Below are 14792 nucleotides of genomic sequence, written 5' to 3'. Positions count from 1 at the left end.
CCATGAAGGCTGCTGGGGTATTTGTCAGCCCAAATAACATCACTAAAAACTCATAATGCCCATGCCGAGTTCGAAAAGCTGTCTTAGGAACATCGGATGCCCTAATCCTCAACTAATGGTAGCCAGATCTCAAATCAATTTTTGAAAACACCTTGGCACCTTGAAGCTGATCAAATAAATCATCAATCCTCGGCAAATGGATTTTTATTCTTGATGGTGACTTTGTTTAACTGTCGATAATCTATACACATCCTCATCGATCCATCTTTCTTCTTCACAAACAACACAGGTGCACCCCAGGGCGAGACACTAGGTCTAATGAAGCCCTTATCAAGCAAATCTTGCAACTGCTCCTTCAATTCTTTCAACTATAGCGGGGCCATGCAATATGGCGGAATAGAAATAGGCTGAGTGCCCGGAGCCAAATCAATGCAGAAATTAATATCCCTGTCGGTTGGCATCCCCGGCAGGTCTGCAGGAAACACCTCTGGAAACTCACGAACAACCGGAACCGAATCTATGGAAGGAACCTCCGCACTAGAATTGCGGACATAAGCCAAATAAGCTAGACACCCCTTCTCGACCATATGCCGAGCCTTTACGTAAGAGATAACCCTGCTGGTAGAATGGCCGAGATTCCCTCTCCACTCTAATCGAGGCAACCCCTACAAGGCTAAGGTCACCGTCTTGGCGTGATAATCTAATATAGCATGATAAGATGACAGCCAATCCATACCCAGTATGACATCAAAATCAACCATGTCGAGAAGTAGAAGATCTACATGAGTCTCAAGACTCCCAATGGTGACCACACATGAACGATAAACACGACCTACAATAATAGCATCTCCCACTGGCGTGGAAACATATACATGAGCACTCAAGGAATCACGGGGTACAACCAAATAGGAAGCAAAATAGGATGACACATAGGAGTAAGTAGATCCCGGATCAAATAGAACTGAAGCATCTCTACTGCAAACTGAAACAGTACCTATGATAACAACGTCAGATGACTTAGCCTCAGGCCTGGCTGGGAAAGCATAACACCGGGGCTGGCCCCCACCACCCTGAACTACGTCCCTGGGATGGCCTCTAGCTGGCTGGTCTTTACCTCTAACGACCTGACCTCCACCTCTAACTGTCTGGCCCCTACCTCTGGCTGCCTGACCCCTGCCTCTGGCTGGCTGAGTAGGTGGTGCAGCAACTGGTGCCGGAACCATGGCACGAGAACTCTGATGCTGTGTGCTGCCGTTGCCCGAGGGCAAAATCTGGCAATGTGCCTCGGATCACCACAAGTATAACATAACCTCGGCTGCTGTGATTGCTGACCCTGAAACTGACCCTGTCGACCTGAATAACCACCCTGATAACTCTGGAGTGGAGGTGCACAAATAGGAGCTGGTGGTGCACTGTAGGCTAGCTGGTCGGAATAATGCATCTGAGGGCCACGACCACCTGAGGCACCGTGGGATGCCCGGAGCGATGAATGAAATGGCCTGGGAGGATAGCCTCTACCAAAAGTACTCCTGCCTCTAGATGAGGCACCGCTGAACTCACATGAATGACGAGGCCTCTTGTCAGACCCCTGACCTCCCTGAGTAATTACCATCTCGACTCATCTGGCGACATTAGCAGCCGCCTGAAAAGAAATCTCACTCCCAATCTCCTTAGCTATCTGCAATCTGATAGGCTGAGCAAGTCCATCAATAAACCTCCTCACCCTCTCTCTCTCTCTCTCTCGGTGGGAAGCAGAAGAATGGCATGACAGGCCAAATCTACAAAATAGGTCTTATACTGAGTAACCGTCATACCGCCCTGCTGGAGACGCTCAAACTGACGGCGACGCTCCTCCCTCAATATGATAGGCAGAAACTTCTCTATGAAGAGCTGAGAGAACTGGTCCCAAGTAAGAGCAGGCGACCCGGCAGCTCAGCCAGTCGGATTAGTTCAGCCGGTTATTGCGGCACAGGTCGGAGATGGGCCAGCTATGTCTTCTGAGGCTTTATGGAGATTGGACAGGTTTACCAAGCTCTTTCCTGTTCACTTCAGTGGTGCCCCTTCAGAGGACCCCCAGGAGTATCTTGACAGCTGTCATGAGGTTCTACGGAACATGGGTATAGTGGAGAACTTCATCGAGGTTAGGCTCGACACTTACCAGTACATGGGGTTAGTTGTACTTATGCTGCACTTTGCACTTTCTGTGCAGATTTTGATGCCGGCTCTGGTTGATCGAGATTTTGCTATTGGTCCGCTGTCCGGAGACTCAAGGTAGATCTGTCGGCGTCCACAGATCTTGAAGTCCCCGTCTATCATTTCTGTTCTACTATTTCTTTTATTCAGATAGTTGTATTTCTTTCAGACTATTACTTGTAGTAAATTCTAGAATGCTCGTGAATTGTGACTCCAGATCCGGGTGGTAGTAATTAATATAGTTTTTATGATATTTCGCACTTATTATATTTTATTTTAGTTAATTATTGTTACTTAATGAATGAAAATAAGGAATTGGTTTAATGATTCTCTAACGTTGGCTTGCCTGGCAAGTGAAATATTAGGCGCTATCATGGTCCTGTCGGTAAAAAATTTCGGGTCGTGACAGTTATACTCCCAAAACCAGAAGCTTCGATGTATAACGCATCTTTTTAATGCGCTATGTCCCTTTCACGTCCCTCTTTCTTCTTTGTGGAAAACGCTGATAAGACGAATCTAATGTACAAAAAGAGAAGCAGAGTTTTGGGCAATGCAATGGTTAAAAGCTAGATGTGAAGTTGATTTTGGCCTTGAGGTCCAAGGTTCAATTCCTTCCACCAACAATTTCTTGTTTTCCTATTTCTTTTCATTTGTCATTTCTTTTCATTATTTGGTTAAAGTATTTATAATTTTTTTCAAATTAGAATTATGGATATTCTAAATACAAAATAACAACTATTAAAAATATTGGTAGATTTTTTAACGAAATAATAAAAGGCTTCTCTTTTTTTTTTTTTTACTTTAAATGAATTCAAAAATCATAATTTTCTAATAAATATGAAATTATTTTAATTACATTAAAAAATAATTATAAATATTTGAACCAAATAATGAAAAGAAATAGGAAAATATAATGTTGTCGGTGGAAGGAATTGAAACTTGAATCTTAAGGCCAAAACCAACTTTACATCTAGTCTTTAACCATTGCACCACCCAACACTCTGCTTCACTCTTTGTGCATTAAATTTGTTTTATCAGCGTTTCCCAGAAAGAAGAAAGAGGGACGTGAAAGGGACATAGCGCATTAAAAAGATGCGTTATTCATTGAAGCTTCTGGTTTATAGCGCGCTTATTTAGAGCCCGTTTGGATTAGCTGATTGTAAATAGCTGATAAGCTTGTAGTGCTGAATTTTTTTTTAAGTGCTGAAACTGATTTTTAAAATAAGCATTTACGTGTTTGGATAGAAGTGCTGAAATTGATAATAAGCAGTTGATGTGTTTGATTAAAAAGTGCTGATAAGCTATTTTTTATTAAAATGACTAAAATACCCTTGAATGTTTTTCAAAAAATTATAAATTATAAATTTCTTTGTAAAGAAAAGAATTAATAACGAATATGGAATGAAGAGAAAGTCAAGAAATTTATTTTGAAATAAGTATTTTGTGAATTAGAAAATATTATTAAGGATAAACTAGTAAAAGTATTGGTTAAACTAAAAGTGCTTATAAGCTGAAAAGTCATAAGTTAGAGGTGATCAGTTTATGACTTATGGCTTATTTTATTTGAGTGTTTACCAAACGCGTAAATAGTCAAACACCGCTGTTGGTGCGCTATACTTATCCGTTTCTCCCCCCCCCCCCAATTTTTTGGTTCTTCCAAAGCATATTTTGGTTCTGGACTCCTTCAGCTAAGAATTAAAAAGCTTCTACTCTTCGAGATTGCTGCTTGCTTTGTTTGTTTGATCTGGACTATTTTCGTGCATTTTGGTTTAAAGGTTTGAGCTTTATTTCACGGATTCTTGATTTTCTGGGACTAATTTTATTGCTATAACGTTTCACCTTCTCAAATTTATGTTTTTTTTTTTTCCTATCGTGATGTTATGATATGAACTAGCGTCTGATTAGGGTATCACGTCCTTCTGGATTTTGTTTCCTCAAGTGGAATGTTAGTTTCAGAAAATCTTTCCGACTTGATTCTGCCTCCAACTCCTTTAAAACAAAGAAGATAGTGCTGTGTGTGCGCGCGCAACAAGTAAGGCCGTTCTTGTGATCTTCATACTCAGAGAGTATAAGATTAGAGGCTAATTTGAACATTTCAGGATACACAAGTTTATCAAAGAGTCGCATGATGATCCTATTTCAAAATTTGAGTAACTCAATAAACGCTTTTCGACTTTTTAGGAAGAACTAATTTTTAAAAAGCATGAGATCTATATACATGACAATTCTAGTAAGATAAAGGTTTACATCTACTTTTTTTTCTTCAAGGAGTCTTACATGAAATAGAATCCTAATTCTTTAAAAGACGAGTTTGAAGCAAATGATGTAGTTTCAACTTCTGACGAGCTGGTTTAGTTTTAGGGATTGTTACACAAATAGCCCGTCAGATTCAATCTTTACTTTTTCTAGCCGGTATACATAAATTATACATTGATTATATATAATTATGTATATATTATACATCCGCCGGCTATTTGAGTTAATTTGTCTTAGTTTTATTTACTTTTCTGTTTGTCAAACATTCACTTAAACATATGGCTACAAAAGCTAACTTCATCAGCGAAATATCCATCCAAGATGCAATGGAACTTGAAGGTTTGTATTGTGCGATTGTGGCAGATTCTGGATCACGAGAAGCCAGACAATCTATTCTCGCTTGAATTGTTTCTGCATGATAAAAAGTATCTTTTAATCCTTTCTGCTAGATGTAGTTGATGGTGGACCATTTTAAGCAAGGTCCCAAGGAGCAGGCTAGACTTCTCATGTACTCAGTTTGCTTTAAAAGGTCAATTTCTTCACCATCAAATGAATCTAACAAAAAGGATTATACGATACCTTTTCATCTCGCATAAGCAAGTCAAGCGAGAATGGATTGTCTGGCTTCTCGCGATTTGGAATCAGCCACAATCACGCAACACGAACCTTCAAATTCCGTTGCATTTATGTAATGGATATTTCACTGATGAAGTCAGTTTCTGTAGTCATATTTCGAGGTGAATATTTGACAAATTAATACAGAAAAGTAAACCAACTCATCAGTAGTTGAAATAGAATCATTTGCTTCAAACTCGTCATTTAAATAATTAGAATTCTATTTCACGAAAGACTCATTGAAAAAAAAAACATAAATGTAAATATTATCTTTTTAGAATGGTCATATATATAGGACTCATGTTTTCCAAAAATGCTTCTTCCTAAACAAACAGAAAAGCGTTCATTCAGTGTGGACTCTTCCTTTTCCTTTTAAGTCCAATCACACATCCACAGAAGAATATAAAAGGTAAGGATAAAGGGGAGGGCAATGTGTGTGCATTTCTTTTTTATGTCAATATCTTATCTCCGTAGATTCATTTTGCTCTAGCATTTCTTACAGTTCTATACAAAATGATATTTACGTTAATATGGTAGTTGATCTCTTCTTCATGCACCTTAAGGATAACTGATATATGCAGCTCAAGGAGCACAACGCTAATATGATGTGCCATTTTCGTTCTCTTTGCTAGAAAGCAAATGGAAGGCACACCGAATCAGGAGACAAGTCTAAGGAGGCATCAATGATACTTTTAGAACCAAAAACCTTTTTGCACTCACAAAACACTCATAACTTTTTAAAACTACAACTGTCCAACTTTTTTCTCGAAAGCAAAAAATTTCTCCAAAATTGTCTGAATGGCTCCTAAATACTTCCTGCAAGCTGAATGAGGGAGCTCAATTGCCTCTTAGAACCCTTTCAAATCTTACACAATTCAGGGTTGTAAATCTAATCTGACAAATGGGGATCAATGAGGAGCCTCTGAATGCCGCTGTTCTGAACTGCCAGTCCCTTCCCTATATGAGACACTAGGGTGGCATATATTACACAAAACAAGTAACAATAATGAATATCTTAGACCGCAACCATGTTATTTGTTGATCGGGTTGGATCAGAATGTCTTGTAAAATGTGGATAATTTGGAAACTAGTTAAGGAAGCTCCGAATCTGATGCATGGCCAGATGATCTCCTTATTCTTGGGCTGTTCATCAGCATTAGCTGACTTTCAGAATTCTGCCTTATAGTGCGTATTTGTGGAGGTCTTATCGACCGTCCCCTTGGTGTTCCTGGAACAATGATCTCATGATGATGCTTGAGACAATGAAAAGCAATATGGAAACTGCATAATTGGAATCATTCTCTTTTTCTTTTGTAGCTTGCACTAATAGTTTTGGATAAGGGAAGTGAAGATGCTGGCTGGCTACTCTACAATCATTTCACAGGGTATGACATACATCAATTTGTAGGTTGTTCTCTTAGAATCATTCTTGTTCTGGCAATACTCTGTTACTGAAGTTCATAAGTGGATGCTGTGGTTGCTCATATCTTATGGTACTGCTAAGAATCCTAACAGATTTATATCTATGTAAAGGATCAAAGATGATATCATTTTAACTATGATATAAGAAATTTTTAACATGATTACTTTACATCTACCATACTCCTCATCAGGTTTTAGCGAATGAAAACTTATTTTGGGGATTTGTTGCTTGTAAGGAGCAAATAACAATAAAAATAGGATTATATGCTGTTACCAGTGTCGAAGAGTTTCTGTTAGGCAGTCGACTTTCTTTAAAATTTAGGAACAAGTTAAAGTAGCCTTTAAGAAAAGGAAGATTAAAGCTACATGATATAGGTTTTGAGCCAAGAAATCCTACCTGGTTGCTTGCTCACTTTGATATCTGCAGGTTTCCTAATTGAAAGTCTCTTGCTCAAAATCTCAGGAGATGCAATATTCTTCTTTTCGGTTGGTGATGGAAGTGGATCATCTGCTGTTACAGGGTCATCCCCACATGCTGAAGCTCCATCACTTCCTGATTCAGAATTTATGTCTCTGTGACTTGTGCTCGACTTTTCTTTCTCAGTCACCCTGTATGCAAACATCTGGAATGGTATCTGTGTGACAGGCTGAGGATCAGATTCAGAATTTCCTAAAAAGGGGAAGCTCCTTAAGATGGCAGCTTCAATCTCGCCGTAGTCTACTGGTGGCAATGGTGAATCTTGTTGGCCGTGTTCAGGATTCATCACCAAGAATCTCTTTACGTAGCGGAGAACCCTGCAAATGGATGAGAAACTTGGTCGCTGATATGGATCAGTATGCCAACACTTCTTTGTCAAGCTTGTCACATATTTTGGTGAGTGAAATGGGAATAATGGCCTCTCTCCTGCCCTTATATTTCTACTCATTTTGTCTCCTTGTAGATGGCTATCTTCAAATGGAACTTTCCCTGTTAATACCTCAAAACATATCATCCCAAAACTGTACACATCAGACTTCTCAGTATACTTGATGCTCCCTCCATCCCCCGTCTGCTCTTGTTCAGCTAGGACTTCTGGGGCAAACCAAATGAAGGGGAGCGTCCCATTATTTTGACTCACATGAGCTTTCTGAGGAAGCTTGATAGAACAAGATGAGCCAAATCCACAAACCTTTGCATGTAAGTACCCTTCTGTAGTTATGTTCCTCGCCTTGACAAGGATGTTGGAAGGACTCAGTTCACCATGATATACTTTCTTTGAGTGGAGGTATTCCATGCCTCTTGCAATCTGAAGCAGTAAATCAATTGCAACTGGTAGAGAAAATGGTACGCGCTTTCTTGGTCCACAGATCTCTTTGATGTAACTAGATAAATCTTTGTTCATAAGTTCCATGATTAAGAAACACTCTCTCTTTTCATCATCAGTAAAACCACAGGAGATGTGCATTATATTTGGATGAGAGAGGCACAGTTCTTGAGTGATCTCTGGAATCAGGGGCTTAATATCTCCAAACAAATGCCTTAAACAGAAGGTTTCCCCCAACCATTGGATCTCCTTGTATTGGCTTCCACCACCTAACCGCCTTCTTACCTGGTAATCCTTTGAATTTACAAGAACTGAGCTAGGTAAGAGTTTATGCTCATTCTCTGTCTCTGTCTCGTTTAAGTTCCTCAAGAGGACATCAGCTACTCGTAGCTCATGCTTTGTCAAAGTACATGAACCTGAATTCTTCTTCTTCCCGCGAATTTTATTCTGCAATATCCACTTGTCTTCATTCCAAACTAAGCTTACCCTTTCGCAGAACTTTTGGGAAACCAGATACTGCTTTCCGAATTTCCATTGGAAAATTCTTGGGTCTTTACACTCTTTCTGATATTTCATTGAGTAAATGAATCTCTTCTTCTGTATCTCATCATGGTTACTACCTGAAATCTCTCCTGCTATTTCTATGGCCTCAATGACAATTGGCACGCAACAGAGCAAATTGTGGATGTGAAATTCAACCGAATCCGTATTCTTGTAAAGAACTATGGCTTTTGCCCAGAAATCCTTCATTTCGAGAGATTGCTTGATGTACTGCTCTGCTTCTTTGAATACCCTGAGAAGCTCTTTTAAGGGGTTCTCAATAATTTTCCATTTGATATTCTTCTCTTCAAACCTCAAGTTCTGTTTCATGGTTTCTGCAATTGTCTTGTAGGCACATTTTAGCATATCCACCAACAAGCAACATTGTTTCTGATTTATTTGTATGTCATCTTTGAAAACCATTAGAGCTTTAAGACTCCCAATTACCTCTCCTATCTGCCTGAATTCCTCCAGCGCCGGCATGCTTGGACATATATAAAGCAGAGATTGATCTGGTCATTAGCATATCAATCAATCAGTCAACTACATCTCAGTTACGAGTATCACTCTGGTAATAAAGAATTATAAATTATTGCCTCAACATATGAATATCACATGTATTTCGGGGGAAAAGGGGAAAAAGAAACAGCTACATGGAATAGCTTACCAAGAATTTGAAATGGGGTTCCGACAAACCTATGGGAGATCTAAGTTACCCTTGATTAAACATCAAATTCCAAATTGCATCGTCGAGTTCTTGAATCACCACCTGAGGAACCGTAGGCCAAAAAATAGATATCAAACCTCCCTAAAGATAAAAGGGGAAAAGATGGCGATCTTGAAATGTATACCAGCAGCAGTATATTTTTTAAGAAAGCTATAGAGCAAACATGAAAATATTAGTAAAACGTTAAAGGTTAATTGAAAATGAGCCTCAAACAATTTATAATTGGTTGCAATAAACGACTTACTCTACTAGTGGCTTGGCTTCGTCATGCTCTTTTCTCACGTTATTTCTCCCAATGCAATAAGGAATCTTGTAAACCTTTATGAATATCTGTCTTCGCAAGGCAATTAAACTTGTTACCAAAATTGAAAAATTGGAAATTGTAAAGGTTTTGTATTGGATTTAATTTGAGCTTTCAGCAAGCAAATTTGATACCAGAATGAAGAACTTGATTGCATAGCTATGACAATGAGATCACGGGGCGGCAATCAAGCTCTCTTAGAATTTTCAGAAATATTGCAGAAACTAAGAAAATAAAGTAAGAAATGGTTTTGAAAGAGGAACTTGTTGATGGCCCAACACTTGGCAGATTCTCTACTAGTTTTTGCTTGTGCCAAAATGCACGTTTTAGGCCGGCAAAGCTGTATATTCCATTACGTGCCGTTGACATTTTCGAGTTTGTAATATGTGAAAGGTATCATTTTCTATATCGTTAATCGCAATACCTCTTTCAACAATCTTAGAACTTATCGACACCTATAATTAATTCATCTAAAAGCTTTTTAAAGTTTGTTTCTTTGCAAGCTCAAAGATAATAACAACCGTACTAGGATACCGAGAGAAAAAAAAATGAAAAGGAGGGAAAGAAAAAGGGGATAGGTAATGTTAAAACGCAAAAAATTAACGCATGCAAATGGCATTTTAAACGGTTTTATCTCCCAAATGACAGAAAGGTAGATGAAGGATTTTATGTTTGAGGACAAGGGGGTTGAGGAGTTTCACTGCTTCAACTTAATATTGTGACAATAGGCATAACTTAATATAAGTAAGTATTTCGGATAAATTCAAATATATTGTTAGTTCCTCTGAGTAAAATGGAATCATATGAATGATTCACATAGATATAACTTATTTGAGATTGATGCATAGTCGATTGGTTGTTTATATTATTCGAGTATAAGAAAGTAAATGCTTTTGCTTCTGTTGCTCAAGAGGTAGATCCACCCATACCAATTCTAAACATTAGGTTATGTAATAGGGTTTTTTTTTCGTTCCTATACACTAATTGAAACTTTATTACCAAAAATGTCCACGTTTAGTTATTTATCCGACCTAAACAAGTTTTATCTACAAAATATATGCATTTATTTAAACTAGAATCCTTTTTGCAGTAGCCTTCCTTTTTTAGACGCGGGATTTTGGGATCGCCTAGGATTCTTCAGAGATTTTACTGACGCAATCATCGCACATTAATCAAGTCAATGTATTTGTAGAATCCTGCTATTACGCCGATTTTCTCTGATTATCATCGCACCATAATCAAGTTCTATTCTCTGATTTTCTATGTTTCCTCTAGTTTTCCATAAGCGAAGGTTTTGAAATTTTTTTTGCAAATAATTATCTACAATTGTATTGAATTTCGCGATATAATGTCAAAATTAGTGATTATGCTTCAGCTAAATGGTCACTGGAATAGCATTGGGAGATACAAAGATTTTAATGTTGATGGAATTGTAGTCAACAAGGATTCAAATTATAGTCAATTGAATTCTGCAATTGCAGAGCATCTAATGATCGATACCTCAAAAAATTCATCGAAATCAAATACACTATCAACGAACGCTGTCCTCCAATGGAAATTTGGAACAATTTGGGAGTTCGAGTATACATGGAGACGAAAAAGGAAAACAAAAGCTTAGGAATGTATCCGCTGTGTATAACAGTGCGTGATTTCGATTTGGAATGCAATATCTCTAATTCGAGCACAATTGTAGGTTTACTCTGTTTTTTCAGTGGTGATATTTTTTTTACAACATATATACAATGATACTACATAACAAATGTAGTTCAACTGTTATGTCTATTGAAGTATTCAATTTCACGTGTTCTATAATTTTACTACAACCTATCTACAATGTAGGTCTGAATTGTAGATACTTTTAATTGAGTGCAGGTTTATCTGATTATCGTATGTCTAACGTGGTTCAATTGTCAAGCAATTGTGACAAAATTGGAGAAGTATCAAGAACAATGAAGTTGATTGATAGGCCAACATCTCCGGCGATTGTGCAATATGAAAGTATTATCATAACAAAACATACGTCAAATGTTATTGAAGTAGGCCAAGTCTACCAAGACAAGCAAATAATTGTCAGTGCAATGAAGCACTATTCTGTCATGAATAGGTTTCAATTTAGGGTGAAAAGGTCTAGCGCAAGAAGGTAAGAACGGTTCAATTGTCAAATTCATATTTTTGTTTAATTTGTAATTTTTTTGTCTAATTTGTAGTTTCTTTGTATATAAATTTTATATAATTTGTAATTTTTTTGTATATAAATTGTTTAATATAAGATTTTTGTGCTTAAGCAGCCTCTTATTTTGTAGCTATATTTTTCATCACATTTTTTAAATTATTTTTATTCTGTAGCTACTGTCTCGTATGTGTTGGGGACAATTATACATGGCACTTCAAGTCCACCAGCATAAACGAATCAGCATTGTTCAAGATTCAAAAATTCAACAGCTTGCACACATGCTCTTTGATGGACAATACATACATACAATGCAGACCTACTGCCATGGTAGTTGGTAGCATGGTTATACCAAAATATGCGGATCCTAAGACAATATACACACCAAAAGACATACAAACTAATATGTTGTCAGAATATGGTATGAACTTAACATACATGCAAGCTTGTAGAGCAAAGGAAAAGACTTTGAAATTTTTGAGAGGTCATCCTGCTGATTCCTACAGTCGCTTGCCAAGTTATTTGTATATTCTGGAGAAGACTTATCCAGGGTCGGTAGTTAAATTGCAAAAGACTGAAGATGATTGTTTCTTGTACGCATTTGTTGCACTTAGTACGTCCATCAAGGGCTGGGAGTATTGTAGGCCAGTTGTAGTAGTTGATGGCACCTTCTTGAAGTCAGCATATATGAGAATAATGTTAACAACTAGCACAATGGATGCAGCAGGTATTGTAGATTAATTGTAGAAATATTGTTATAAAGTTATTTTTCAGTATGTATTTTTATACTCTCAAGTTTTATTACAGAAATTGAATTTCTTTTTGCTACCTGTGTAATAGGTAGCATATTACCACTGGCATACGCTGTTTTTGATTTAGAAAATGACGCATCATGGACGTGGTTTTTTGAACAATTCAAACATGCGTATGGTGAAAAACCAAATATGTGGGTTGTTTCGGACCAGAATGAGAGTATCTTGAAGGCAACATCTACTGTTTATACCGGCATGCCATATTATGCTTGCATGTAGCATATCTGGACAAATGTAAGGTCAAAGTTCAAGAAGGGTCATCTAAAGTTAAGCGAATTGTACTTTGCCACGGCACGATCATACATGCTTGATGAATTTAATGAAAGAATATCACAGATTGAAAAGATCGACACGTGTGTTAAAGCATACCTATACGATATTGGCTATCACAGATGGTCTCGGGTACATGCTACGGTGAACAGAACATGGACGGTGATATCAAATATTGCAGAGCCATTGAATGGGTAACAAAAGATGCAAGAGAACTGCCCGTAGTAGAACTATTAGAGTACATGAGGACTCTTTTTGAACGTTGGACTAATGAAAAGTTATTGAAAGCAAAGGGTACGTTCACATACCTTGGAAAAAAATACAACAAAGAGTTGGAGGACAACAGGACATTATCGCAGAAGATGAGAGTAAGCTATAGCCAGTAACATCAGATTATTGATTCCATCAAACTAAATATATACTGTTAATTGTAGATAAAGTATTGTATAATTGTAGTTATTTTGTATATGTTGCTGACAACTTGTTGTGTGTTTGTAATGAAATTGTAAGTGAGGGCTTCCACAGATGACATCCATATTGTGATAGATGGTGTGGAGCGCTTCATTGTTTGCCTTCAAAACAAAAGATGTAGTTGTGGACAATTCCAGCTTGATGAACTTCCTTGTGCACATGCTTTGGCGGCTTTGAGGCACATGAACAAGTCTTATGAAAACTATTGTTCTCCTTATTACACGAGGGAAAGCCTTTTGCATACTATAAAATACCAGTAGACCCGCTGCCTGACGAAAGCAAATGGAATGTGCCACAACATATAGCTGAAGAAGTTGTAATGCCACCTACTGGGAAAAGACAGCCAGGGAGACCTCAAAAATAAAGATACAAACCATATGATGAAGTAAATGCAAAGAAGTACAAGGTTTCATGTGGCAACTACAAACTAGAAGGGCATAACAAAAGATCTTGTAAGAATGCTCCCAAAAGGAAATAAAAATTGATACAGTCACAAAAATTATTTTTCCTGAGTACTGTTGAAGATAATCTGTAGTTTAAGATATGGAGTTATATTTGTTCTCTTCTGGAGAATTATAGTTGAGGTGTAATTGTGTTGCTAATTTGAATAAAGACTGTCTCCTATAATGAAATATTTATAACTCTTAATGCAATTAATTTGTAGTTGTTTTGTTCAATTACTGAGTTTATTTATTTCAGCCTTTCCTAACAACACTGCTTAAAATTGAATGGAATATGTATTTTTTGTATATTAGTTGTAGACATAATTGTAGTTAAACTATAAAGAAATTATATGCTAACAATATCGAGATCAAGTACTAACAACTTTCAACCAAAAAGAAAACCACAGATGTTTTCTATTCTAAGTAGTAGACTTCTGGACAAAATAACAAAACAAAAGGTAAAACAATTGTAGCACAAATCTGCTATAAATAAATTGCAGCTGACTTGTTCTTAGTTAACAATTTATCTACAACTTTACTACAAACCAGCTACAACAAAATAATTTAACTATAATTTTTCTACAGAAAAGGGCAACTAATTCTTCTTTTTTCGGACTTGTGTTCTCTCGTTCACAGTTGGTGCACCTTTTCTTCTTGCTAATCTGCCAGTCACCTCACTTTCACTAATTGCACCAAGCTCTTGCTTTTTCCTAGCATAATCCCAAAGTAGCGCTCCATAGCGTCTGCGGTGTTGATCAATAGCAGAAAGGTCTTCCTTTGAAATCGCTAGCTCTCCAATGCTGACATATTCTGCAAATTCCGCCACGTATACACCACAATCATTGCAAAAAAAAAATTAGGGAAAAAGATTTAGCATTCATTGTAAAATAAAATCTGTTAAATAGATAGAAGGAAAAGCAGCCTTTTCATACAGTGATCCCTTTTTTTGCTGGGGTATCTCACCGACCAACCACTGAATGTCAAGAGGGTCAGTAACACCTTTTTTAATATATGCCTTTGTGTTCTTGTAGTTGATGTCTGGACGCTTGCCATTGAAGCCGGTGCATGACAAGTAGAGGGGGATCATAACCGCAAACCTGTTGACAACAGATTCAACAAGGTTGTGATTTCGTGAAGAGACCATAAAATCATAAACATATAGAACCCTCTCGGTAATGTCAAACACAACCAACAACCAATAAAATTTCTCCACAATATTTATGGGCATAATCACAAAATCAACTTTATCCCATGCAACATTTGCAAGT

At 37.4% G+C, this 14792-nt stretch overlaps 2 protein-coding genes and 1 long non-coding RNA gene across 4 annotated transcripts; 2 read left to right on the top strand and 1 right to left on the bottom strand.

The window, feature by feature from the left end:
* Positions 1–3832: 3832 nt before the first annotated feature.
* On the top strand, positions 3833–7089 carry LOC107803434 (uncharacterized). The gene is made up of 3 exons (XR_001652026.2): positions 3833–3968; positions 6382–6449; positions 6950–7089. It is a non-coding gene; the product is annotated as an uncharacterized LOC107803434 (long non-coding RNA).
* Positions 5733–9614, bottom strand: LOC107803433 (uncharacterized). Of its 2 annotated transcripts, XM_016627149.2 has the most exons (5): positions 9493–9614; positions 9302–9387; positions 8998–9099; positions 6884–8842; positions 5733–6292 (listed from the first exon to the last, which is right to left on the bottom strand). In XM_016627149.2, exons 4-5 carry the CDS (start codon positions 8811–8813, stop codon positions 6156–6158), a joined length of 2067 nt encoding a protein of 688 aa, XP_016482635.1. In that variant the 5' UTR covers positions 8814–8842; positions 8998–9099; positions 9302–9387; positions 9493–9614; the 3' UTR covers positions 5733–6155. The 2 variants fall into 2 exon arrangements, with proteins under 2 accessions (XP_016482635.1, XP_075094482.1); XM_075238381.1 differs by having other exon boundaries at positions 9302–9598.
* LOC107803432 (uncharacterized) lies at positions 9603–12559 on the top strand. Its single transcript, XM_016627148.1, has 5 exons — positions 9603–9751; positions 10840–11072; positions 11231–11498; positions 11705–12255; positions 12369–12559. Exons 1-5 carry the CDS (start codon positions 9603–9605, stop codon positions 12557–12559), a joined length of 1392 nt encoding a protein of 463 aa, XP_016482634.1.
* Positions 12560–14792: the final 2233 nt, after the last annotated feature.

Source organism: Nicotiana tabacum, chromosome 19, assembly GCF_000715075.1.
Source record: "Nicotiana tabacum cultivar K326 chromosome 19, ASM71507v2, whole genome shotgun sequence".
NCBI classification, from domain to species: domain Eukaryota; kingdom Viridiplantae; phylum Streptophyta; class Magnoliopsida; order Solanales; family Solanaceae; genus Nicotiana; species Nicotiana tabacum.
The sequence above is the reverse complement of the archived record's forward strand: the minus strand, read 5'-3'. Positions and strand labels throughout refer to the sequence as shown.